General features: G+C 44.1%; 2 protein-coding genes across 2 annotated transcripts; one reads left to right on the top strand and one right to left on the bottom strand.

Annotated features, from left to right (window-relative positions):
* Window positions 1-470: 470 nt before the first annotated feature.
* PTPMT1 (protein tyrosine phosphatase, mitochondrial 1) lies at window positions 471-9661 on the bottom strand. The gene is made up of 4 exons (XM_089549097.1): window positions 9413-9661; window positions 9021-9101; window positions 4556-4747; window positions 471-978 (listed from the first exon to the last, which is right to left on the bottom strand). The coding sequence occupies exons 1-4, from the start codon at window positions 9563-9565 to the stop codon at window positions 811-813; spliced, it is 594 nt and encodes a 197-aa protein (XP_089405223.1). The 5' UTR covers window positions 9566-9661; the 3' UTR covers window positions 471-810.
* A 494-nt stretch (window positions 9662-10155) lies between these two features.
* Etfb (Electron transfer flavoprotein beta subunit) lies at window positions 10156-21544 on the top strand. Its single transcript, XM_089549091.1, has 7 exons — window positions 10156-10310; window positions 11561-11719; window positions 13850-14008; window positions 15178-15240; window positions 16937-17098; window positions 19835-20007; window positions 21431-21544. Exons 1-6 carry the CDS (start codon window positions 10257-10259, stop codon window positions 20003-20005), a joined length of 768 nt encoding a protein of 255 aa, XP_089405217.1. The 5' UTR covers window positions 10156-10256; the 3' UTR covers window positions 20006-20007; window positions 21431-21544.
* The last annotated feature ends 4487 nt before the right edge of the window (window positions 21545-26031 follow it).

The following is a 26031-nucleotide window of genomic DNA, read 5'->3' as shown; positions in this document are numbered from 1 at the left end:
CACACGACTTTGATGCCTTTCCCCAAAACTGGGCAAGTGTCAATGCAACTGAGACTTTAGGAAGCTACCCTTCTAACCTGATGCAGAAGCTTCGGCAGTGGTCAACACCTTGGTGAAAGCCTGTATAGCACACATTATGTTTTTCAACTTTCCAAGCCGCCGTTACCGCCATATGGAAGTATAATGCCCAGCCAGGTTGTGGCCAGCTTCACGGGATTGAATTTACACACGTGGACAAAATGACACACAGTCATTTTGAACATTTTTCCAGCGCCATGCCAGGTCCTTGAGAGTTTTTCTTTCTTCACAAAACTGCTGCAGTGGAATTCTTATCAACATTGCAACAGCTCTTGATGAGCTCGGCAAACCAAATGCAGCAGAGTGAAAGAAAATGTGCATTTGCTGATGATCTGCTCCATTCCAGTCCGATATGCACAATAGGCAGGGGAGCATTTTTCAAACTTGCAAGCCCCTATCCTTTGCTTGCGTTCAAGATTAGGAATGGGCCCCGACAGCTAAGGTTGTGCTAATGATTTCATGGGTCATTACTGATAATAACAGGCTCTCATATGGCACCATGGAACTAAGAGGGCTACAGAGGAAGCTAGAAGGTAGCAAAACATTTTGCAGTTTTCAAAAACTGAGTTAGGCAATGAAATAAATACATGGACTGTGAGGGCTGCCAAAAGCTGCACCACCACACACTGGTGCCACTGTGCTATGATCCTCTCAGCCTTGTTGCCTCCTAGGGGCACTCGCAAAACACAAAAAGATTTGAGAGAAATGTTTACGAGAGACAGGAAAACGCAGTTAGCCGGGGCTGCTGTCGATGACGGGAGGACCACCCGACTCCATGGTGGCAGCCACATTCTTGTTGAAGTAGGTGTGCAGAGCCTCCCACTGGGCGTAATGAAGCAGTATGTGGGGGCGCTTCTGCCGAAGAAGGTCCACAGTCTTCTGGGGTGTCCACTGGTACCTCTGAAGGGAGCAAGGCACGAAACAAAGAACCGCGTCAATCTTCATCTGCACTCCCTGCCATATTGCAACGGTATCCTTTTATTCCTTGCAGTAAGCAGGGGCTCATGTCAACACTTATGAGTTTTGCATTGACAACCACCAGGAGCAATAATTTTATGAATACGAGTAAATCCAGTAACTGTACTCAGCCAAGTCTACCTGTGCAAATTAAAAAATTCATGTTGGCATCAGTGCCTGTATACGATACAGTCACTCACGCACCACTTGTGTCATTTGCATTCAATTTTTTACCAATTCAACCGCTCAACTTCATAGTTCAACAGCTGTAGTGATGTTCCATTTGGAGAATTTTCCTTTTCCACGGCATTTTAGGGGTAAAATTTGGCAAAAAGAGAAATTCCAGAGAGTTTCTGGGAATATTAAGAACCAAAATTGTCTCACTTTTTCTAAATTGGCCGAGTTTCAAACTGCTGCAGGAAAAAAGGGCCTGAAATAAGGCACTTTGGGTTTAACCGAGGGATTTTTGGTTACCACATCGAGCATCGCTGAACAGCTATGCAGCACTGCATGTGTTGCTTCAATAGACTAGAAACGGCTTGTATCACGCACAGTAGACAGACAAGTCAAGCTAAAAGTAACCAAATACACTTCCACAATGCAAGTGCACTTGATCATGTCCAGGAGATTGCAAATTTGTGGGTGGAGCACGTTGGGATGCAAATCCAGTACTTAAAGGTGCACTGAAGAGGAATCTGAACTTTTCTTTTTGCCGAGGGAACTCGATCTGAACGTTCCTAGCATTCTTAGAAACTACGACCTATTGCCCTGTATGGCCGATTTCCCAAATTAAATCGAATTAATGGCCGGCTCCCGCCCTTTTTTTTTTATTCTGCCTCGTACGGTGGGCGGAGTCGACCAACGCGTGGAGTGCCTTTCACCCAGTCCCGTGGCGGCTTGCCGCTCTGCCATCGGCAGAGTAATACGTAGTAGTCCGTAGTAGCAAATAGTCCGCGCGTATTTTTATTTCTGCGGGCTTATTTTGCGGCTATATTATCTGCGAATGAAACTATTTATTCATGGAAACCTAAAAAACAAAATAAAGCGAAAGCAAAGCCTCCACGGAGCTGGCTGAAAGGAACTTCACGCGTTGGTCGACTCTGCCCATCGTACGAGGCAGAATTAAAAAAAAGGGCGGCAGCCGGACGTTAATTCGATTTAATTAGGGAAATCGGCCATACAGGGCAATAGGTCGTAGTTTCTAAGAATGCTAGGAACGTGTAGATCGAGTTCCCGCGGCAAAAAGACAAGTTCAGAATCCTCTTCAGTGCACCTTAAACAAAATTAACAAAAAGACAGATAGTTTTCCTTTGCAGCCACATATTACTAGGCTCCAGTGAATGTAAACTGCAATTATTCTCTTCTCTGACTAAGTCTTTCTGCAGCACCTATGTTCTTAAGATTTTTTCTAGCTGATGGAACATCATGATAAGCTTACAGCACAGTCTTGAAACCAATAAGTAAAAAAAAAAAAAGTAGTTGTGCAGACAATGATCAGCGTGATGGACAATCCAGGCAAACAGATGATTGATGGTCACAGGAGGAAAGCTTCACGCATAAACATCACTGGTGCCATACGTGTTTCCTCGAGGCTCCAAAGAAGGAAGCTGCAAGCAGCGGCCGTTTTTCCTTGTCAGTGTGGAGGGGATGGGACCAGACTAAAAGACATCCCTCACACACGCACACACTGAGTGCAGAGAAGGCCTCTGTGTAGAAACTGAGCTGTACAAGAGACCCATGCAAGCCAGGATGTCTGTTTTCAAGGCAGAACATGGAACTCAGTCCTTGTAAATTGCTTTCCAATGGCTCATTCAAGGGTAATAAAACTTAGACTCAAACTTGGAAGTGACTTGCACAATAATCCAAAGCACGTCTCGTGTCTTGATGCACAAAGGTACAGTCTTTGTCAAAAGTTTAGAGCCCAGGGGGTTCACTTCCAAGCTTTATACTGGGACTCCAGTAGCATTCGTGGAAGTCCTACCTATTGCAGGAGGCAGTACCAGAAATCTTCGTATGTCCAGGAAATTTGGAGCGCTAGAGATCCATTAAGAACGACACAGTGTGCCTCAAAAGAAAACCCCCTGGGCTCCAAACTTTTGACAAAGGCTGTACATATCATGGAGTTTCAATTTTTACTTCTCACTCTTGCATTTTTGCTGTTCATTTATCTTTTTAACTGCTGAGAATATATATATACTACTGTGACTGCTCTTAAGCACTGTGGTATCTATAATTAACTATGTTGAGTCTCTGTCAGCGCTTTCAATTCAATTCTTGCCTTTTTAACACTCATTTTTAATATGAACTTAAAATCAAGATTGTTAATCTAAGACTATGTCAGCCTTTTAACCAACACAGCTCGTTTAACCCCTTTGAGGCACAGCGTCCATGTTAGTAATGCCACTTAAAAATTTTCCTTGAAGTGTCTAACGTTGCTCTTAGAAAGTCAGTACATTTCAAATCTCTGCTGGACAGAGGAAATAGAGCTAGATGTTGCCAAATTGCACAGTGCCTATAAAGGAGTGCTGTCTGGTGGTGTCACTTCTTTGTCCTCTAATACAATCGAATGTTTTACTAATCTTATTTTTGCATTGTGGAAAGTTTCCTATGGTAAAAAAAAATAACTGACTGGGTATAAATGGGTTTTTTGAAAAATAAGTCAACGTAGACTACAATTCCATGCGCATGGAAGTGTATGGCGTGCGTGAATTCCTAAATTTTTGGGCCATTCATGTTATTATTGCAAAATAGAAGGTTCTAAGTATATACGCATAAATTTTCAGATTTTTCTTGATAGCAGAACACAATGCATGTCTGAAGGGTTCATCTCGGCATGCAGTCCCTTTGGCTACCAATTATGAACATGAGCTTTTGTGCACACTGAATTACAACCTCAACCACCTCACTATCGGAACAGAGTGATGAGAAAGCTAGTAGACACACTTGAGCGAGACTAGTAAATATGCACTGAGCACATGTTCAATGCATCCTGCATTGTGTTTGTACTATACTTGAGGAACATGTCTTTATTGGCATGGCAATATGAATTTCGCCGCTTCAGCTGTAGCTAAGATGCCGCTCACTCACAGCATACAGACCAATGGCAGCTCGGACTCTCAATGCCTTTCATTAACTCGTGCAGTATAAAACTGTTTTATTCATAACTACTGGTATGCACTATCACAATACAAACTTTCATTCAACCTGCCTATGTGTATTCACCACTAAATAGGCACTTATTAATGAATTTTTTGACACCACAGTTACACAAAAGCTAGGAGATGTATCATAGTGGGAGGCCACCAATTAATTTCAACTGCCCAGTGTTCTCCAACACTCACTAATATCTCAGTACATAGGTGCATGTTTGCCTTTCATTTCCTCTGATGAAATTCAGCCAGGACTTGAGTCCACACACTCAAACTCAGCAGCACAATGCCACAGGTGCTGCGCCGCTATGCAAGGGCGCCAACACTCTTCCTAAGTGGTTTCACCATGCCCGAAGCAAGTGCACACAAACCTGCATCAGGTAGCAGCCGACAAGCGTTGCACTGCGCGTCCTACCAGCCTTGCAGTGAACGTAGACGGACTGGCCGGTGCCTTCAAAGCTCTGAATGAACTGCACACCACGCTGGAGCTTCTCCTGGCACGGTGCCTCAAAGATGTCCGTGGTGCTCAGCTGAAGGAACTTGACACCACATTTTTCCCATTCCTGAATTAACAGTCAGAAAAGCATGCTTGTACCATCAGCAGTGCAAGTTTACAGAAAGTGCACGTACTTGGAAACAAATTTACTGCAGCACTGCCTCGTGACCCATACACCTAGTAAGTGTAGATACCACTGCATGAAGCATGCATGCCCCTTCGTACCTGCAGCCATTTTAGGCTATTGCATGGCTAGTGTGACTCCGCTGATATAATTTTTTTTTTCCGCACATCCATATTCCTAACCTTTTGCCATTGACTGTACATGCACATTTCATTTCATTCCCAAAGGATTTCATGATAACTCAGTTACCTTGGGATCACTAAATGACGTTATTTCTGCCTAAGCTGCCCTCCCATTAACAGCAGTGTTCAGCAGCCCCCCCCCCCCCCCCCCCCAACCCCGAAAAAAAGAAAGAAAAAAATCTGCACCTCTGCTTATTGCAAGTATGTCTTCATGTACACATATGTTTCTCAGTTCAATGATTACCACACAACATGTTAGTAAGATCATGGTTAAAACGTGCCTCTGTGATCTGAGAGCCATTTGTAAGAAAACTCGGGCACTCGGAAATTCAAACAAATTAGGCACAGGACATGTTGCTTCGTTAGCTGGTTGAGTTCTGTCATTACAAAATGTGTAGTGATGGCAGGGAACAGATATAGATGAGAAGGACGCACAGCTGCACAGTTGTGTGTCCTTCTCGTCTATATCCGTCGTCTGCCAGTATTGCACATTCCATAATGACAGACATCAAGCGATCTGCAGATGTGTTTATGCTGATTATCTATTACTGCTGGAAACCTCCAACCACATTAATAAGAAGTATGACATCACTACCCTAGAGGCCTATGGGAGCTGGCAAGATGAAAATTTTTCTCAGCTAGAGGAATCTCAGCTTTTGACCAGATCTGTCAACCTATTTTCATTCATCATCTAGATTCATAAGACATCAGCACATTAAATCTCACATATTTTTACACTAAAATTTGTAAACATTCCTTCTTTCTGAAAATTGCCTCCAAATGGAACCTTGCTTGCTGGTATACATTGATTCAAAGATGAAGAGAGCGCGGTGAGCGTCGTTGAGCGCAATTGTGTTTGTCGATTAAAGTTTTTCTTCCAGCTTATAAAAGGACATAACAAAGTTCATACTTCTAATTATTTTTCTTACTCCTCAGGTTATAACACGAGACAAAGGCATGCACTAACAATAACCCCTTTGAACGCGCGAAATAACTGCTTTAAATATCCTTTTTTTCCGAGGACAATTGGAACAAACTTAATAGCAAGACTGTTAATCATAATTCTTTACTGCTGTTTGAAATGCGCCTGCAAATGTTATGAATTTGAGTGTGTTTATATGCTTGTATTTTGTTTTGTCCCACCCTGCTATGATCTGTACAAGATCGCAGTATCTATAAATAAATAAATAAACCTATTTACACCATTATTCATCAAGATTGTACAGTAGACCTCCGTTGTTACGTTCCCGGGTGCTGCGTTTTCCCTGAGCCAGTCCCATACAAGCTCCCATATAAAGTTGTGCAATACAGGATCGGCGTCGTCACAATCGTACGTGGCGGCGTTTCCGCGTGTCACGCCGCGTCACTGCCTGTACCATGGCCTGTACCAACATGCTGACAGCCTACGTTTAGCACGCGCGGAACGGCGACGGCAGACCGACCAAAGCGGGACTCCATAGACTCGCCGATCAGCGGTTGGCCCGTGTTCGGAGGCCTCTGGAATGTTGCACGTACTCCACGGACGCCGAGCACGCGTACGGGCGGCATGAATATTGTTTCGGCTGTTGGTGCAGTTCCAGCGCTGCTGCGGCGCGAGCTCGAATGTCCGAAGGCACGAAAACGAAACTACGCCGACAAATATTAAACGCCGCGCGGTAAGCGCTATACAGTGGTGCTGGCTGGCTCCAAGGAATTCTGTCAACCTCGTTTGTTTTGTCGCACACATTTTCTAGGTTCCAATACACGATGACTGTGTAGGAATAAAACGGCTGCCGTACGTACAGCCCAGACGCACGCACATGCATGTGCTCAAACTTCGCCCATTCTGCGCGCCCTTTCTCTTCACTACTGCAGCCCAATGGACATTGAAACTCCCTTTGACGTCCTGTACGTGGATGTTCAGGATGTCTGCAGGACGTCCAAGAGAGGTTCGTGCTGATAAGTGGCTCCTCTACCAACAGCTGCTTGGGCAGATGGAGAGCCGTACTGGGCGTTTGGGGCACTCGTGCATGCGAAGAATCGCGAGAGTCACGTCTTGCAAATTCCAGAGAGGCATGCTCTATAAGTTTAAAAAAAAAAACGCAGACAAAGATGTACATTTTTTTAAATGCGCGCTCCTGGCTACTACCTCTACCCCCTACTACGTTTTCTTTTTTTTTTTTCTGCGGTCCCGTGAAAACGTATCAGTGGGGTTCTACTGCTCACTTTATATGCTCAACACAGTTCTTCACGGAATCTCCGAGAAATGATCTTCCTTGTTTTCCTTCTTTTTTTGTTTTAATTAATTTATGCAGTAATTACATCGCAGGCTCACACTGTTGCCTTTTCCAATGCTCAAACGCATCTTTGAACCTACGAATTTCCAGCAATAACTTCGTAAATTTCACACTGCAGTAGAGCTCTCTTTCTCACACAGGAACAGACCTATCTATTGGACAATAGACTGCACTTTCAATTATTTCACAAACAGAAAGTTCTACAATTGCAATTCAACATTAGCCTGACTATATCCACTGCATTTAAAAGGCCTCTCCCATATACCTCTCCAATTAACCCTGTCCTGTGCCAGCTGTAGCCACCTGATCCTAGCAAACTTCTTTATCTCATCCTCCCACCTAACTTTCTGCCACCCCCTGCTACGTGCCTTCTCTTGGTAATTACCCTTAACGACTATTGCTTATCTTGTCTTCACATTACGTGCCTTGTCCAAGCCCATTTCTTCTTGATTTTGACTAGGATCTCATTAGCCTTCATTTGTTCCCTGACCTACTCTGCCCTCGTTCTGTCCCTTAAGGTTACACCTATAGCTATCATTTTCCTCTCCAAAGCTCGCTGCGTTGTCCTCAATTTAAGTTGAACCCTTTGTGTTAGCCTCCATGTCCCATAGGTGAGTGCGAGTAAGATACAGCTGTTATATACTTTTCTCTTCAGCCCGAATATTGGTGAACTGCCATTGATGTTCTGAGACAACCAGCCAAATGTCCTCCACCCCTTTCATACTCTTCTAGTTATTTCCCTCTCTTGATCCATATGTGTGCACAGTAACTGCCTGTCCTAAGTAGACGTATTCCCTAACCACTCCCAGAGCCTCGCTACCAATTGTAAACTGCTGCTCCTTTGCGAGACTGTTGAACGTTACTCTGGTTTTCTGCATATTAATTTTTAGACCCACCATTCTGGTCTGCGTGTCTGAGTCATTGATCATGCTTTGCAGTTCATCCCCTGAGTAACTTATCATCAGCAAATTGCAGATTACTAACATTCTCCATCACCTCTTATCCCCAACTGTTCCAATCCAAGCCTCTGAATACCTCTTGTAAACAGGTGGTGAATAGCATTGGTGAGTATGTCTCCCTGCCTGACACCCTTCCTCATTAGAATTTTATTGCTGACTTTATGGAGGACTATGGTAACTGTGCAGCCGTTACAGATATCTACCAGCATTTTTACATAAGGCTGTTCTACACCCCGATTCTGCAATACCTGCAAGACCACTAAGGTTTCGATTGAGTCAAATGCTTTCTTGTAATCTATGAGGGCTATATATAGGGAGTGATTATATTCTGCAGATTATAATAGCAATTAAGCTACATGAAATAGGATTATCTTTTAATATACAACCCATCTGGCATGCCTACAGGCCAAGCAGAAGTTCTCTCATTGCAAAAAATAAATTCACACGACATCCAATATCAAAGCACCATGGCCGTACATCTCGAAGTTTTCACTGCAGGAAAAAAAAAAAAAAAAAAGTCATATATTTATTGGCAAACAAATATTTGGCCACACATTCATACGCAAAAGTTTATAATTCCAGAGGAATAAAAACAGAGAAAGTTTAGCCGCCGACATATGTCTTTCAGTATGCGGCAGCGCCTATCTTACAACAGAGCCGCATATATTATGAGGCTGTTTTTTTTTTTTTTTATGTACGTGTACGTGCTGTGTTTCAGTATTCCATCAATACGTGGTGGGAAAGCTAACGTAGCTTTGCGCTGCGCCAGACGAGATCGCAAGCGAAACACAGTGCTTACTTCCTTGCTCGTGACCCAATAACGGAGCTCGAAGTCTTCGTTCATTGACACGACCCCTCGCACGTTTTCTTCTTCCAGCAGCTGAAAGAGGGAGATTGGAGCACACAGAATTCGCAAACTTGACAGGCAGTTTAATACGTTAAGCTGCACTAATGTAGACTCTATTATGTAACGCAACATTTCACGCTTAGTAACAGTCCGGAGGCAGCAAGTATGAGCGAAACCGGGCAACGAACGTTGAACAAGCGTGCGCAGCGCGCCAGTACGATGCGTGCTGCAGTATACTGTTCTAATGCCTGAATCAGGACGCATGGATGCAACACAAAGTCGTTACGAATGTTTAGAAGTGAGCAAACACAAAAGCGATCGTGTAACAACGCTAAGACACATACCTTCGGTGTGATGCTTCGGAAAGGCAACGCTCCGAGGATAACGGTATCGTCAATGCGGTCGTACCACCGCCTCGTTGACACACGCTCCATGACGACATTATAGATTAACGAGGGATAAAACGTAACCCTCGAAAACATTCCGTAAAATTTCATGCGAGAACGACTCCAATGCACCGGCGGAGGCCCAGTGCAGAAAACAGAAGAGTAGCGTTTCCGTGTAGTCTGCTTTAGGGCTTCACCCGCGCGAAGGGAACGACGGGATACGCAAAACTTGTCACATGACCACACTGACGCTGGCAACTTTTGTTTTTTAATTTTGCTTTTCCAGCGCGTGTGCGACATAGAATTGCGGTGTGCGGCGTATGCCGCGTGTCGTCGCGTGTGCTATGCTTTTTCATTCATAGAGAATTCATTGCTGTGCCGTTCTTGTTTAGCTCACCGCGCCGCGCTCTGCGTGCAATCATGAAACGTTGCACCAGCCTCTTCCGACGTTAATTAAAATTTTATAATATTTGGTGCACGGTGGATCCATATCGTCAGCTGTGCTGCATGCAAATTATTCTTTAACGCAGACAAAAAATGCAAGGTTAATATTCGTGTCGAACACGTTGAACCAAGTTTGCTACGCTCATTTAACGATGTAACAACAGACTTGCATCACTTTTATGCTGAATTCAGTTTTGGACAATACTTTGAAAATTTTTTTTTCTTATCTAAAACCTGCGAGGATCTACTCCAGATCTGAGATTTACCTTGCTGCGCTTAAAATCTGGACAAATTGTTATTGGCAAAGGAGCAGAGGGCGCCTCCTGCGCTTTTAGGTTCTTCGCTGCTGCTGTCCATCATGGCGTTGAGAGTGCTTGTCGGCTGCAAGCGTGTGATTGATTATGCCGTAAAAGTATGTATGCTTGCTTTCGCACTCCGTATAGTCGTTGTATTTATGCGCAAACTGTCCTAGTCTTGCTTGGTGGGGAAATTTTGTGGCTAGGCTTTCGTGTGCACTAATTGGAACCTTGTGTCTCACATGCCGCAGTGCTTCCGTAAGTGCTCGCACCGATATTGCTAATTGCTAATGTGTCATGGGGTTCCGGTTGACGTTCAGACAGTGTAGAATATGCACGCGCTTCTTCATTCACGCGTCTGTGCCTGCTTACGTCACGGCGGACAAATCGCCGGCTGATAAGTTGCACCTACTAGCTGCTCATCATATAATCCCGTTGATCACCAGCCGATGTTACCTTTCATAGCGGAATTTGTTGTCCTTCAGACTTTTCTTTACGTCCTTTGTATTAGTTTGATCCTTCCTCGTGATGACTGTGACCTTGAGGTTAGCATTATTGGTGATTCGTGTGTGGCGACTTTTTACTTGCTTGCAGTTAAACGGCGCTCTGTGTATTTAACTTGACTCCTGTAAGCCGAGCTGTTAATCTAAGTTCTACTACGTCATTGTGTCGGGTGCTGGCAGGCAAATTTTACTCAAAAGACTAGCCACTTTGCATATTTGCATGTAAACAGAAGGTACTTCTGGCTTGTCGACATTCATTCAGCAGCGCGTTGTTCATTGTAAGCAAGATAAATGACCTCGGGATCTCCTTGCCGGTGAAAGCGCCAGATGAAACCGGTCAGTCGCATAATAAACGGCATCCGTAGTCCCAAGGACGTGGTGCAAACTCGGCCCATGTAATCAGTGGCTCATTTTGAGGTCTAATAATTAGCATGTAAATGCCCTGCATGCAGTGAGATCTATCAAATGTGCAAAAAAAAAATGGCTATTAGGGTGGCGAAAATGTTCCTCACACATATTTGTAAACATGGAACATATTCTAAATATATTTTAGTTCCACCTTTTATGCCACTTGGTATATCATGTAGCAGACATGAGCTTGGGAATTTTCGGGTTCGGATTAGAAAACAAAGCATACTGTGTATCAAGGCTGAACTTGTGACCTCCACGGATCATCTGTGGCATTCTGCCGCGTAATCTACAGCTGCTGCTTTCTTTTTTTTTTTTTGTACCCTACACTACTATTATTTTGCTCTATACCTTGGCCCCAGAATGGTGCCAGTGACATCGCCAATAGGTTTGACAAGCATCAGTGTCGGGCAATGCACAGAACACTGACACATCATTCTTTTTTTTTTTAACAGATACGTGTCAGGCCTGACAAAACTGGGGTTGTCACAGACGGCGTGAAGCACAGTCTAAACCCATTTGATGAGATTGCTGTTGAGGAGGCAGTACGATTGAAAGAAAAGAAAGTAGCCAGCGAGATCATTGCTGTCTCATGTGGACCTGCTGCATGTCAGGTAAGTTTGCTCTGGGAGACATTGAACTTGATATCTAGCACAGGTAACCTAATCATTAATGGATGATCAGACACAAGAAGTTAATGGTAAGGAACAAAAATGAAGGAAGGAAGGCTCCTGTGTAACATGTCAATCTTGCACTCTTTAAATCATGCCCATCTATCCACAGAAATGCAGGTCAGCTGATCAAAAGAAGTGTTGGCATTTACAGGCATGACATACTTCTGTCATTCTGGATGCTTCAGAAAGCAGTGTGCTTACTGCATGTTCCTGCACTTTCTTGGCAATGTTTGTGTCTGTCACACACAAAGGAGTTAAAGGAAATTTCCTCTGAGCAGCGTGCACACCTTGGTTCCCAGCATGGTGCTTGACTGAGTTACAGTCTCTTTTTGCAAAGATAGGCTCATCTTTAATCATGTCATAATCTGAAGGTGCCGGCTTAGCCAGAGGTGGAAAGCATACGGTGGCAGTGAGTTCAGTGGTTACCTGAGGTCTAACTGGAAAGACAATGATTACAGCAGTGACACTGATGGAGCCATTGATGAGTGAAGGATGCTGGGGGCTGTAATGCAGGGCACTAAATAAGTAGTTTCATTTAACAGAGATGTGCTCTCATTGCATAGTGGCAGGCCAAATGTGGAAAGGTTTTATGCATGTGGGTATTTAGTTATTGACTCTTTCATGGCATTAAAGTACTCCACGTTCACATGGGCATTTTTGTTCTTTTCGTGATATCAAGACAGGTATTGAATTGAGAGCATCGAGCACTGTTGCTTGACTTTTTTGCATGGCGTATTAAAGCATTAGTTTTGGACTTATGTAGGCAGGCTGATGCAAGCCTTGTGCTTAGGGTAGTCATGACCATTAGTTCGTTGCTGTGCTTCCCAGAGACTGTTGCATTGCACAGATAGTTGCTTGCATCATGGTTTTCCCTTCGCACTCTGGTCGCGCCTTTCATAGCAAGAGCAGTGACAAAAGCGCGGGCCAGCAGGATCAAAGAAAACATGAAAAAATGAACACAATAATAGTTTTAGTGGTGGAACAGCTGTTGTTTAACAGTAAAATTTCAGGGGCTACTATTTGGATAATGCCTTGTGTCTAACTGAACATGTTGATTTCTGCCAACCCGTGCATGCTTTTGGAGGTGAAACTGGCCGTTTTTGTGGTTCATTGAAATTATTGGCACAAAACATGTCCAGGCTTGAAGTCATAGCACTTACACCAGATGGCATGCATTATCAAGTTCATTACTGTGTTTAGACAGTGAAACTTTCTGAGGTTTATGTCTGAGGCCTTGCACCCGATGCTTGCACTATCTAGTTGCATAAAATACGATGAATGAGCAAGCTGTGCAGTTGCTATGACTAAGTTTTCCGCTTGCATCAGTCAACCTTGAGAGCAACCCAAAATGAGACTTTTCTTTGAGTTCCTTGTCAATGGGGGCACAATATGACAGACATCACTTTCACTTTGTATCCATGAGTGACTCATCTCCTGAGTGTGGAACTTCCTATCGAGGTTGAAAACATAAAAATATGAAAACATGAAGAAAGGTAAAGGCAACAAGCGGGTAAAAAAATTTTACAAACTAGTTTAGTTTAGTTTAGTTTACGGGGTTTAACGTCCCAAAGCGACTGAGGCTATGGGAGACGCCGTAGTGAAGGGCTCCGGAAATTTCGACCACCTGGGGTTCTTTAACGTGCACTGACATCGCACAGTACACGGGCCTCTAGAATTTCTCCTCCAAAGAAATTCCAGCCGCCGCGGCCGGGATCGAACCCGCGTCTTTCGGGTCAGCAGCCGAGCACCATAACCGCTGAGCCACCGCTATATGGGAAACTATATGGGAAAAAGCACTATTGCACTTTTAATTAGTGGAATTGGTATTGCTGGTAAAAACTCACATAAAGCATGAGATATTGTATTCCTGTGCGTAGTGCATCATATTTAGCGAAACTGCATGGAGAGGTCCTTATTTCTGTGCATTATTCATGAGACTACAAATAAGAATGAGCTCATCCCCGCTGTTATCAATAAGGTATTCTCGCACATTGTCCCTTTTTGTCCTCCTGCAGAGGGTGTAGAACTTTGTTTATATGCTGCCCATAACTTGTCTGCCACGTCTTGCAGGAGACACTGAGGACAGCACTCGCCATGGGTGCAGACAAGGCCATCCATGTGGAAGTGGAAGGCAAGGACTATGAGACGCTACAGCCGCTGCACGTCTCCAAGATCTTGGCCAAACTGGCCGCTGAAAACAAGGTGGATGTCATTATTGTGGGGAAACAGGTGAGAATTGCTGGCCTGGTAAAGTTCTGTGCAGTTGCACTTGATGCAAGCTTTTCTAGGCTTCAGCAGATTCCTGATAGAGAGGGCAGTGCTTAATTAAGCACTCTGCAGTGTGTTCCCATCAGAAATTTTCTCGATATTGCAGCAAGTGAATCGCATGTTTCTTCAGCCAGTGTTTTACGGGTGCCTGTAGAAGGGGTTCTTCGTAATTTAAACTTCGCGTGATTTAACAAATTTTCGGTCCCCTTTGAGTTCAAGTTATTCACGGTCAATTGTATTTCATTAAAAGGCTCCAAGCACTAATTGAAGCTGACCTTCATCACTTCATTACTGCATTTTAATAGAAAAAGAGGCAGCTTTCTCTGAAAATAGCTTTTGATATGCTAGAAAAGACAGAAGAATTAAGTACAGGTACTATCACCGCCAAGGCCGTTTTCAGCTAACCGTTATGACGTCAAATACTTTGTGTCAGATCTCCTAGATCATACTGCCATGCACTGATGGCCAGTGGTCACAGAGTCCACAATTCTCTTGATGTCATTGTCCCCAGTGAGTTTTACCAAGTGGTAGGAAAAAAAAGTTCTATTGTCAAATTTAAATCTTGGCATTACGTACAATCTTTTTCGCTGCTGAGTGAACGTCAACGGAGCCACAAAAAGTTGAACTGTCGAATTTTACTAAGAACAAAAACTTGGATAGACAGAGTTCTCCTTAATGCCCCTGAAGCAACTTTGAAGCAATAGGCAAAGAAAGTGAAATGATAAGTAGTGTCAGATGATTCTTGCACAGCTACTGCAGACTTTTATACTATGGGTAGATTAGTACTATATCAAGTATGGTGACATCCCACACAGAGCACTGGCCTTTCTTGTGACTGTTATGCACTTTAATTTCCAAAGGACACTGAAGGAGATGAAGGTTTCAGAGCATTGACTGTTACAAAGCTGGAGCTCTTCAAACCCAAGGCACAGCCAGAATTGTTTCATCATTCAATAAAGTGTGCGATTTGATGCTTCGTATGAAAATTGTGTTGAAAAGCAGGTCATAATGTTAAACATTGAGTTTTCATTGCTATGTGTCCTTGAATTACTTGGGCATGATGTGTTCAGTTAGCTGCTTCTTTCTGAAATACATGATGCCGTACATGATGCCATTTCTTTTCATCGCAGGCCATTGATGACGACAGCAACCAAACTGCCCAGATGACAGCTGGCATTTTGGACTGGCCACAGGTAATAAATGATACACTATAGCTTGTATGGGCAGAGGAAGAAAAAGCAACAGTTAGGCCAATTTTCAGAGTTGGACTTGTTGCAAGGCACTGTCTGTGGATTCAGCGAGAATACAAATGAGCCGTTATCTGTCGTTTACAATCCAAAGATGAGAGCCCTGAACCCTTCAATGTTCCATGATGGTTCTTCTTGAGCTGCTGCTCTGCCTGGCTGCCGGAAGTACGGTAGAACCCCTCTATAGTAAAGTAGCTCGGACCAGCACAAATCTTTACTGTCTTTACTATATCAGTTGTTGGTGATGGCATGGTTCTCACTATGCTCTGTGGCTTTTCCTAAGCACGAAGTGTTGGTGTATAAAACAAACACTCATAAATACCTGACGCCTTGCTCTTATCGTCCGTTTATGTGAAAATTATTTATTATCAGTTATCACATGTTATCACGTATTTTCGACATTGTTTACATCTTGTGGAAGTACCGCATTTACACGAATACAGCATGGCTACAAAAATAAAGCAAGTTTGACTCCATGTGGAAACCAAAGCGTTCCATGATCGTGGCATTGTCTTCTGTGGCTTCAGCGTCATTTAGAGGCAGTAGTTAAGAAATGCACACGACAAAGTCAAGCGTGGCAGAAATACCTACGCAGTTCCGCCGCGCCCCTGTTTCTTGCTGACGCTTCCCTGTGTTTCGCGCTGCCATGCTACGAACGCACGCCCTTTTCTTCCTTTTCTACTCCTCGCTGCACTTTTACTGGTTGTCCTTTCTCAGCGACTTGCGCCGCCTTCTTTTTATGTTCTTAGCCAACTTTACTTTTTCCTTGCGCGCCGTGCGCTTTGCCTCATGGCCTCAATGGCTTTGACAAGCTTTTGCTTCTCCTCGCGGCTGTCTAGCTAGGTGGTGAAGCCATCTCAATGGGCGCTTTTGGTATTTATTTGCCTCTTGATCCTAGACTTCGCGTGCCGCGATGTCATCATTCAGCAGGAACTACATCGCCATAGCCAGACAGTCTTTACTATAGCCGTTTCTTCGAAAAAAATCTAATATAAGCGAAAAAAAAAATGTGCAGTCGTCTATGGAAGGCGAAATGGCACCAGAGCTTCACTTCACTATATCAGAGTTTTTACTATAACCAAGTTTACTATAGTGGGGTTCTACTGTACATACAGGACACATACTGTGCCCTTGCTGGTCTTGGGTTCAGAGCCCTGTGCCATTCCCTCTAGTTCCCGCCAGCAAGGTTCACTTAGGGTAAAAGCTGGGCCATCTCAAATCCCACCTAAAGACATGGGGTATACAAAGGCTCACCGCTGTAGCCTCTGACATTTATTGTCCTTTTGCAGTAAGGTCTTTGCTTTGTCCTGCGGATAGTGATGTGCCGTAGGCTATTTCGCAAAAGAAGGCTCCCTGGCTGTGTCTGTATTGTTTGCTGGACTGTTGTGTGCATGTATGGCAAGCACTGAGGAAGTAGTAGCACGAGCCTTCTGCGTGTGCTCACAATCCAAAGAGCACGTGCTCTCACTTCCCTGTGTAAACAATGGAAAGGCCTTTACATACCATTGCGAGAGGTTGTGGGAATGCAGGTGCATATGTAAAGATGACCTAGTCTCATGAGTGTGCAGTAATTTCATTGCTGCTGCTCTTAATGGGCAGGAGAGGTAAGGTAAACCTTCTTCATTTTTGTATTTCTGTCCAGGCCACCTTTGCCTCCAAAATAGAGAAAGACGGAGAAGACGGCCTGAAGGTGACACGCGAGATTGACGGTGGCCTCGAACACATCAAGGTGAAGCTGCCCGCAGTGATAAGCGCAGACTTGCGACTCAACGAGCCACGATATGCCACCCTCCCCAACATCATGGTCAGTCTTGCCACCTGAGATGCATGTTTTCCGTCCTACTATAACCGAATTTATGGGTAGTGAATTTCTGGCTGTTAGCAGACTGACAGTGGAACTGCACAAATTTGGCATGGCTTGACAGTAATGTACAGTGAAATACCACATGAACAAACATCAGTTGAATGTGCTTTTTTATAGACAGACTTGCAAAATCGCCTCCCCAAAACACCATTGGATCCAATGCTAATGAGTTGCAGTTGAATGCATTTCAACACACTGAAACTTTCTGGTCAGTTGCATCTTGGGAAGGCACTGAAGTACTGCTTCCTGGTGAGAATGCATCTGAGAGGCTGCGAACACGCAATTATGTAGCCTGCAGCCTTAGCAGTAGCTGGAGATATTGGCTAGCGCACTTGCCCTAGTCATAGTTGTCGCTGCAGCGAGATAGCAGTTGTGTTTTGTGGAGCACTGCTGTGGCCTTTGTTTTTAGAGTGCCAGGGTGCTTTGCATTTTGGATGGAAATGTTGAATCAAATATCAGCAGAAAATCGCTGCATTGTATCAAAAATGTTAAGTACACATTACACGCATGGATTTTTAGATATTGTGAAACAGATGTTTTAAAAACCATGTGAATCCTAAAATTTACTTCGGTTTGCAAAATAAGCCACTGTGCACTCCTTTAGGTTGCCTGAACTTTCTTCCAGTCCCCTCAAGTTCATTGAAGTGGTATTTCACGGTGTGTTCACTTTCGAAGGCCACTTACTGACAGGCAGGGAAAGGACATGCAGGCACCATCTGTTGGCGAAGTTTATTTGAAGTGAATGCATTTTTAAAAACTGTGTACTATCCGCAGGCATTATCCTATTGATTATAATGATCGTTTGTTTGAGACGAAAGACGGGTGACATGCTCAGAAATGGATGCCCTGAATTCGGCTGTCTCTGCTATTTTGATAGCCAACCCCATAGTGTGTCAGTTCAGTTTAAACCAGCTATAAAAAATTGGCTTACACTCGCATGTTTACAATGCATGGCCAGCCATCTCTAATTTCTTTATGTTGTTGCTATGTAAATGGAATGCTTCTGTGCATTGTTGTTCTTGGGCTATTCAGAGATTGACCAGACTAATCTTCCGTACTGCTTGCGAACAGCTCGAAGCTGTATTTCATTTGACTTTTTTTAGATATCAAATGCACATTGCAGGCTGCTTGACTAGTACTATGTTAGCAGAGTGTGCCATACCAGTCATGCAGAAATGTGCAGGTGCAGACAAAATGTTATGGAGACTGCTTCGGCACTTAAATTTTTTTTACTCGTTTTGTAAACAAGATATTATGGTGTCTTGGGTTCATATGCAAGAGCACACCAGTGGCATGTGTTAACATATGTGTAAAGTACTACTTCCGAATTTTCACTTGGTAAGACATGACAAGAGTTTGATCGCTGAAGCATGCTCCATATTATTATGGCTGTACTGTACATGTGAGCAGGTCCAGTCATGCTTGTTTAGAGTGTAATTAGACTGCTGTGAAGTGAAGAAAAATCTGACTTTGCTGGATTCAAGGTGCAAATACATCAAATCTGGCTTCTTTCTTATGGGGTGTACACAGTTTGTGCGAGAAGGAGCACTGAATATATTTTCAAGCAGCAGCATTGCTGCAGAGAGGCATCGCTAAGGCCCCTAATTTTCTGTGGCGGAAAATTTTAAATGCCGCGAATTTAGATCAGAATCTCCAATATTTTGCAGGAAGCCTCTCGCACGTTAATGTATGCGGAGTTGCGCGCAGCAGTGGCCACCATGCAGCTGCTTCATTTTTTGTGCTGCACAGCTCTGTGGTTGTGCGCCCTTTTTTCCCTTCTGTACTCTTCACAGCTCTTTCACTGCCTTCTCTTCGTTCGCAACGGCTCGTGCCACCTTTCTACTTTAGTAGGAACTCTTTCCAGTGCATGCCTTGGGCTTCACCCCGATGACCCAAAGTAGTTGAGAAGTTTTAGTATTTCCTCGCAGTTTATGAGCCTGATGAGTAAGCTCGTTCTGGGGTATCTCAAAGAACAGCGAAAAAAAAAAAAATTGCACGGTGATTGTAGTTTGGTTCCAGATTTAATGCAATGTGCCTTCTGAGGCAGGTGATTCAAGGAGAAAACTCTCACTTCTTTCATGCAACTACAATAGTATTGCTTTCGACAGGTGCCACTGTTGCGACTCTTCCCATACAAGCATGTGAGCCCGTCGCTGTCAAAGCCGCAGCACTTGACACACTAGCTTACCAGATTCTAAATTTAAAGAGAATTCAGATGATTAAATTAATCACATTCCTGTCATTCTTACTGATGTCCACAAACAAAATCTCAAACAAAGAAAATGTTTTGCAGAAGAGTTGAAATCTGGGTTAGTTGGTACATTATACTTAAGAAAACCAGCCAAAAAGACAGGGACAAAGGAGAGACGAGGCACACACAACGACTGGACTATCAACAGTTGATAGTCCAGTCGTTGTGTGTGCCTCGTCTCTCCTTTGTCCCTGTCTTTTTGGCTGGTTTTCTTAAGTAAAAGAAAATGTGGCTGTTAACACAGAATTCTACAAAAATGCCGAAATCCGCGATTTTCACGGCATCACGAAAAACTAGGGCCTTAGGCAGGCATTGCTGTTTCCTGACTGACACTGGGGAAGGGTTGCGCAGCAAAGTGTTTGAGTTGAGGTGCTGAGGCATGCTTCTGGAGATGTGCTAGTAACCCCCTCTATCGGGTGTTGCAGAAAGCCAAGAAGAAGCCCCTGGAGAAGAAGACACCCAAGGACCTCGGTGTGGATGTGGGCGCTCGCATTGAAGTTGTGAGTGTGGAGGACCCACCAACGAGAGAGGCTGGCACTAAGGTCGAGTCCGTGGATGAGCTGCTAGAGAAGTTGAAGGCACTGGGACGCATCTAGAGGTTAGCCATTCTAGCCCCAGTCACTGCTCCGCTTTTGGGCTCATGCATATTATTTGTGCTGCCTCGCTTTAGACTTGATATAATATATCTGACTGAGCAAGGTGGGCAGTTAGGGCTAGTTGGAATGTTTCATCTGAAGAACAGTGCTGCATACGCAAGCGATATTACAAAGAAGACAGCTGTTACATGAAAGTGCTTCTAAAAACTGATATAGTAATAAAAATTATTTTCCTAATACCAGCAGGAGCTAGCTTTTTGTTTCGACAGGACACAAAGTATGGTACTGTACAGCACTGCTGGCTAGTACATGGTGTTGTGCACAGCAGAGTTACGACTGTCAGCTTCAAGCCGCCGTAAAATTCCTGTGTTGTGTTGATGCTGGTCACATCAAATCCCGGCTGCAGTAGGGTGAAGTGCAAAACCAACCAAGTGCTGTGCAATGTCATTGCATATTAGAGTCTTAGGTGGTTGGAATCAATCCAAAGCTTTCTACTACGCATCCCTCGCCACCTGATGCAGCTTTAGGATGTTAAACCCCACATTTTTGCTTTATATAGCATCCGATCCATTCAGTGTGCTTTTTTCTTTGCATCAAAAGCTAAATGCAATAATTTTCAGCACCATAGGGTCGGCACTGCTTCATGAACCGAGCGCCTGCCACAGCTCTTGCGGTGCAGCTCATATTGAGTGCGGTAGCACATATTTCCTGAACAGAGTTAAAAACTAAGGCATTATTACAACGCATTATTTGTTGGCTACCCTGTGCAGGGTAGCCAACTGGAATCCTTTCTGGTTAACATCCCTGCCTTTCCCTCTCTCTCTCTTTGTTTGCCTTAATGGCTCACTGGTTATGGCATTCAGCTGCTGAGCACAAGTTTGCATGTTCAGTCTCGGCCACCAAGGGCCATTTTGGTGGTGGCAGTGTGCAAAAATCCCATGTAGGGAGGTTTTTAAAGAACTGCAGGGTGGCCAGTATTAGTCCGCAGCCTTGCACTGTGTCATTTCTCATAGCCCACAGTGTTGCTTTGGCACATAAAAAAATCATTACTGCAGTACACTGGTTTGGCTGTCATGACACCATTGCTGCTACAGCCTCTGAGAAAAAGCTGTTTACCTATCTCGTTTTCAAGGCTTGGTTAAGCCCGAGGTGCTTTGCTGAATGTCATTTTGTGGAATTCTGAGAAAAGTAAGCCACGTTTTATCTGCTTGTGCTGGTTTGGTGCCCAAGTGGCTGTTAAGTGCAGTCATGGGCAGAATCCAAGTTTTGATATGAAGTTGCTGTTCAGTGTGCTTAAAACTGTTCTTTTAGACCTGCACACCATTGCCAGAAAGTGTTTCATACTTAGCCTGAGGTTTCTGCAGTGTAAATTCTGCAAATTTTTAAGCAAAAGTTAATGTAGGTTTCGCACTTTACTTTTTCTAGGTGCCTGGGTCAACTGTGGACAGCTACATCATGCAAGTCACGAGTGGGAGCGAAGTAGTAAACAAATTGTACACCTGTTCTGAACTAATGGTTATAATAAAACATATTTTTGCACTTCGTGCTGTTGTAACCGCCGAGGTGGCTCAGTGGCTTTGGTGTTCAGCTACTGACCCCAAGGTCACAGGATTGAATTCTGGGGCTGAATTACATAATGATCAAATCACAAACCTGTCACAAACGGATCTATTAGCCTCGCTCCTATTGGTCAAAATGTGGATGGGTTACGAAATGTGCTGCGAGGCACCCCGCATGTCTCTGCTTGCATCTCTTCCTGCCCAACATGCATGCAAGAAGGATCATGCAGACAAGTGGCACCTCAAAAAATGTCCAAATTCAATAAATAATTGTTGGCTGTACAGTGAAAGAGTATGCAATGAACTATTGCAGTGTGCCTAGTCCCAAAATAAAATGGGTAGAGAAAAGGTGGGGGTCGAGGCATGCCTTAAAGTGACAGCGATGGTTCCAAGAGAGCGTAAAAGATTATAGAGGTAGGGTAGCTGCAGCTTGTTTGAGACTGGGTTAATTGGAGATAATTGGAAAAGGACCTAGTGGATGTAGATCGGCTGATCACTGTGTGAACAATCATCCTCTTGAATGCCAATATGGTCACGTTGCCTCAGGAAGAGCTAGTCCACAAGTGTTGGAACCCACAGCTTTACAGTTGGGGAAGAATGTGAGGACAGGAGTGTGCAGTGATGTCTCAAATAGTAAAAACAGCATGAAAAAAAAAAACACCAAATGGAAAAGATGTTCTCTCACACTCTTTTTACAATGGATCAATACCAACTTGCTCAGCTTTCTTCTCTCAAATAGGTTGTTTAGGTCATTTGCTACATGGCCTTAATAAATAAATAAATGCGCAGTTGGCTTTTTTTTTGTCATGCCTTGTTGTTGTTTCATATTGCATTCATTTTGTACTTGCTGTGTCATGCCTTGTATTGTTTTTTTTTTTTTTCTGACCTATTCTTCTGTTATGTATCCTCCCCCCCTGCAATAATGCCTACTGGCGCTGCAGGTATTTCTGATAGATAAATAAATAAATACATCAGCATTCCAGAAACTGTGCCATGTTAGTATCTGAGCGCATGTGATCACCAGATTCTTTTGCTTGGGCACCTGATAGCATGGTGGTCTCAGTAATCGAAACCAAAGCAGGAAGTAATACATTTAATTTTTTTCATGCATTGGAGAAATTTAGTTTCGTACCACATTTACTGAGCGGCACCTAGGGAAGCAGGAAAAATGATTTTTCAAGTGTCTCTTCACAGCTCCTTTAATCTGTGTGCAACTGGTGTACTCTACATATGATATTCAGCCTTGTTCCAAGAAGCCAGTTCAAATTTCCAACGGAGTATGTGTTCTGCAAAGCAAAATACCTGCTTTGCAGAAAGGCTGCTTAAATGATGCAGGGTCTGCTAAAACGAAAAAATTTTTTTCTACTAACCGCAAATGTCGAGACCTTTCCGAACATTATTCGGTGACCTGCAGGCCTTCCTGCCTTTTAATAAAACCAGAACTGCCCCGCATTCGATACCAAAAGATGACCGGGCATGCCCTTGAGGGAGGAGAGGAAGGCAGGAGTGAAAGAAGAAACAGAAAGAGGTATCACAGTGGAGTGCTGCGAAATAATTTTTACCACCTGAGGATTTTTAACGTGCACAGACATCGCACAGCACACTCTGGCACCTTTTGGGTTTCATCTCCCTCGAAACACGGGCGCAGAAACCAGGTTCAAACTCTGGCACTCTGACCCTGTAGCCGATCGCCCTAACCACTGAGCCACCAAGGTGGGTTTATAGAACACTGACATCGCCTTACTCCGAGCTCTTTTCACCTTGTTTGAGGTGCACAGTTCCTTCACTCATGTGGGGTTATTTTCATATTTTCCTTTTGCTTTTGGCTGAAAAATATGAACAGACAAGGCTATTTGGACCACCCATTTCCATGGCTATTGAAAGTGACCCCCGTCACGGGCACCGCAACACTTGGTAGGCCAGACAATGGACGAGCCTTCTGTGCGCAGAGATACGCTAAAAAAATTTCATGCCATAAAACCTGTTTTTGAGCGACTAGCTCAGCCAGAGCTGCTCAGAAAGTGCCACTGCAGGTGAGCCCAAAACACCAAATGATACTTTAACCGGGTAGTCTCGGAGTGCACACCAGAGGAGTTTCTTGGATTGCACAGCTCCGATTGCCATCTAACAGTTCTGATCTTAATTGATGGCAGCGTCACCCAAGTTAACATCTTCAAGGCATTTGTGATACGACTGAAGTGCTACATCTCAATATTGTTGCAAGAGATGGACCATTATCGAAAGTACTCTACTGGGAGGGATGCAGGACAGATCACAAAGAGAGTCTGAAAAGTATAGAGAGTCCAAAATAATAAAAGTGACATTGGTGCTGGCTATATGTGCAGCAGCTGTTAAACAGATGTTTCAGTGCACGCTGTCTCTGGTCAAAAACTGAAGTAACCTTTTCTTTGTCTTGGACCTTGTCGGGACGCACTCGTCCCCTGTGGTTTGCTTTCCCGCAATGCACCCTCAACTGTGGTTAGCTTCCCCTCAATGCACCCTCCTTAGTAGTTACTTTAACTAACAGGGGAGGGCGCTCGCGTCGCAGCGACATTAACTAGGGTGCCTCGATGCCCAGCGCTGCGCCGTGCCCAGCGGCGGCGCTGGCATCGAGGCACCCTAAGCGACACGAGCGCCACGGATGGCATGTTTGCTTCTCGTGCGCGCGCGACTCTGAGGCGGCGCGAGGGAGAGACGTTTCTCTTCTGCTCGGGACCGGGGAAGCGCGTGAACATTCACGCGCAAGGCTCCCCTCTTCGCCGGCGGGCGACCTCGTGTGGAAGCATGTTCCCATCAGCTCGTTCCGTCCCGCCTCGGAGCTTCCCTCTTGCCCTAGCGTGGGCGAACGTTCGCTCGTAACCGTGCTGGTGAGTCGGACATCCTCGATTCCTCAGCGTATTTTGTTGCTAGCTGGCGTTATTGTTGTTGTAGCAATAAATGCCTTGTTTGTGTCAGCCAGTGTGTCGTTCCTTTGTTCTCTCAGAGCAAGGCCCGCCGTGGTTGGCGTGCGCTCAGTAGCGTACGCGACCACATGGTGGGGTCTGGCAGTTTTGAACTGTGTCAGCCGCGGTTAAGCCGGGAGAACGTAAGTATCTCCCTTATTTAAACCCCACAACCTTGAATATGTCAAAATGGAACTGTTTGTTCCGTTTGATCCAGTATCAGAAAAACAAGAAAAATTTTTCTGCAGCCTTATCTGCTGAAATTCAAGGCTACAGGACTAGAATGGCATAGGTAATCTGTGGGATATACTCTTTTCTAGAAGACCGTTTTTCAGAACAAGTAAAAAGTTACGGGTCCAAAAATATGCAAAATGTGAATACTGATACAGAACAACAATTTTAGTTGAACTGAAAAACGTAGAATGAAATGATGCGAATCCCAATAAGCTACATGAAGCAGTTGCTCAGAAAATGGGTCCAAAATATGTAGGGCCTAACCTGAGCCTTTACGGGAGCACGCCGCTCTTAAATCTCGAAAAATGAAAAAAAAAAAAAAAAAAACGGGGGCTTTTCAAGGTAATTGTAGCCACTTGTATGCCTCGCTTTCTATGCCAACTCGAAGGCTCATTGCCGAAATCCATCGGGAAGTAGTCTATAAAAATTGTTTCATGAACCATGGTAGCACTGCATATAGGGCAATGCTGACAATATAGTCACTTTTCTCTGTTCCAGTTTACAGACTAGATGCTTACATTATGGAGCAGATTTCTTCACAAATGTTTTGTCTATTTTGCCCCATTTACTCTGTTGCACTTGTATAACACCACTATGTGGCAGTCTTGGTCCATTTGGATGGATTGTAGATTCTTGTTGCAACGTCTTCTTTAGACATGCCTGGGCGAACTGCTTTGCAAAAAATAAAAATTTGTGCCCTGGAAAAAAATTCTAAGACTGTCAATTATTAACATGCCAAAGTGGCTGAAGCTACGAGGGACGCCGTAGTGGAGGGCTCCAGATAATTTCGACCATCTGGGGCTCTTTAATGTGCGCTGACATCACACAGTAGACGGGCCCCTAGCATTTGGCCTCCATAGAAATGCAACTGCTGTAGCCCCGGGATAGAACTCTAGACTTCCGAGTCAGCAGCCGAGCACATTAAACACTGAGCCATTACAATGGCTCTGAGAAATACAATAAACGTTGAACCAGTCTTCTGTCACACTTTGTCCAGTCTGCATGCTTTCCACAAGGTGCAAAAGAGAAAAATTTGCAGAGAAAAACAGCTCATCAGATATAATGACAAAATTTTGCGCACTCAGGTTTTCAACTGAAATTATTACTAACAAGAAAAATAGCTTTAATCAAAATCCATCAAAAAAATTTACTAGGGGCACTTACGTACTAGCACGCAAAAGCATTGCAATTCTATTCTAATTCTATTGTACTCCTTTGTAGCTGGTGCAGTTGTAAGCAGTAGTACTGACTATTACTGGTTCACATTTCGTATTCTATGCTTTTGATGACG

The sequence above is a fragment of the Amblyomma mixtum genome, chromosome 6 (assembly GCF_055824585.1).
Source record: "Amblyomma mixtum isolate Tamu chromosome 6, ASM5582458v1, whole genome shotgun sequence".
Lineage (NCBI taxonomy): Eukaryota > Metazoa > Arthropoda > Arachnida > Ixodida > Ixodidae > Amblyomma > Amblyomma mixtum.
The sequence above is the reverse complement of the archived record's forward strand: the minus strand, read 5'-3'. Positions and strand labels throughout refer to the sequence as shown.

Coding starts and splice junctions, on each gene's coding strand:
- Etfb (XM_089549091.1), top strand. CDS start 10,257: ATGGCGTTGAGAGTGCTTGTCGGCTGCAAGCGTGTGATTGATTATGCC. Junction 10,311..11,560: donor TGATTGATTATGCCGTAAAA/GTATGTATGCTT, acceptor TTTTTTTAACAG/ATACGTGTCAGGCCTGACAA. Junction 15,241..16,936: donor GCATTTTGGACTGGCCACAG/GTAATAAATGAT, acceptor ATTTCTGTCCAG/GCCACCTTTGCCTCCAAAAT.
- PTPMT1 (XM_089549097.1), bottom strand. CDS start 9,565: ATGAAATTTTACGGAATGTTTTCGAGGGTTACGTTTTATCCCTCGTTA. Junction 4,748..9,020: donor ATTGGGTCACGAGCAAGGAA/GTAAGCACTGTG, acceptor CTGTTAATTCAG/GAATGGGAAAAATGTGGTGT. Junction 979..4,555: donor TCGGCTGCTACCTGATGCAG/GTTTGTGTGCAC, acceptor TGCTCCCTTCAG/AGGTACCAGTGGACACCCCA.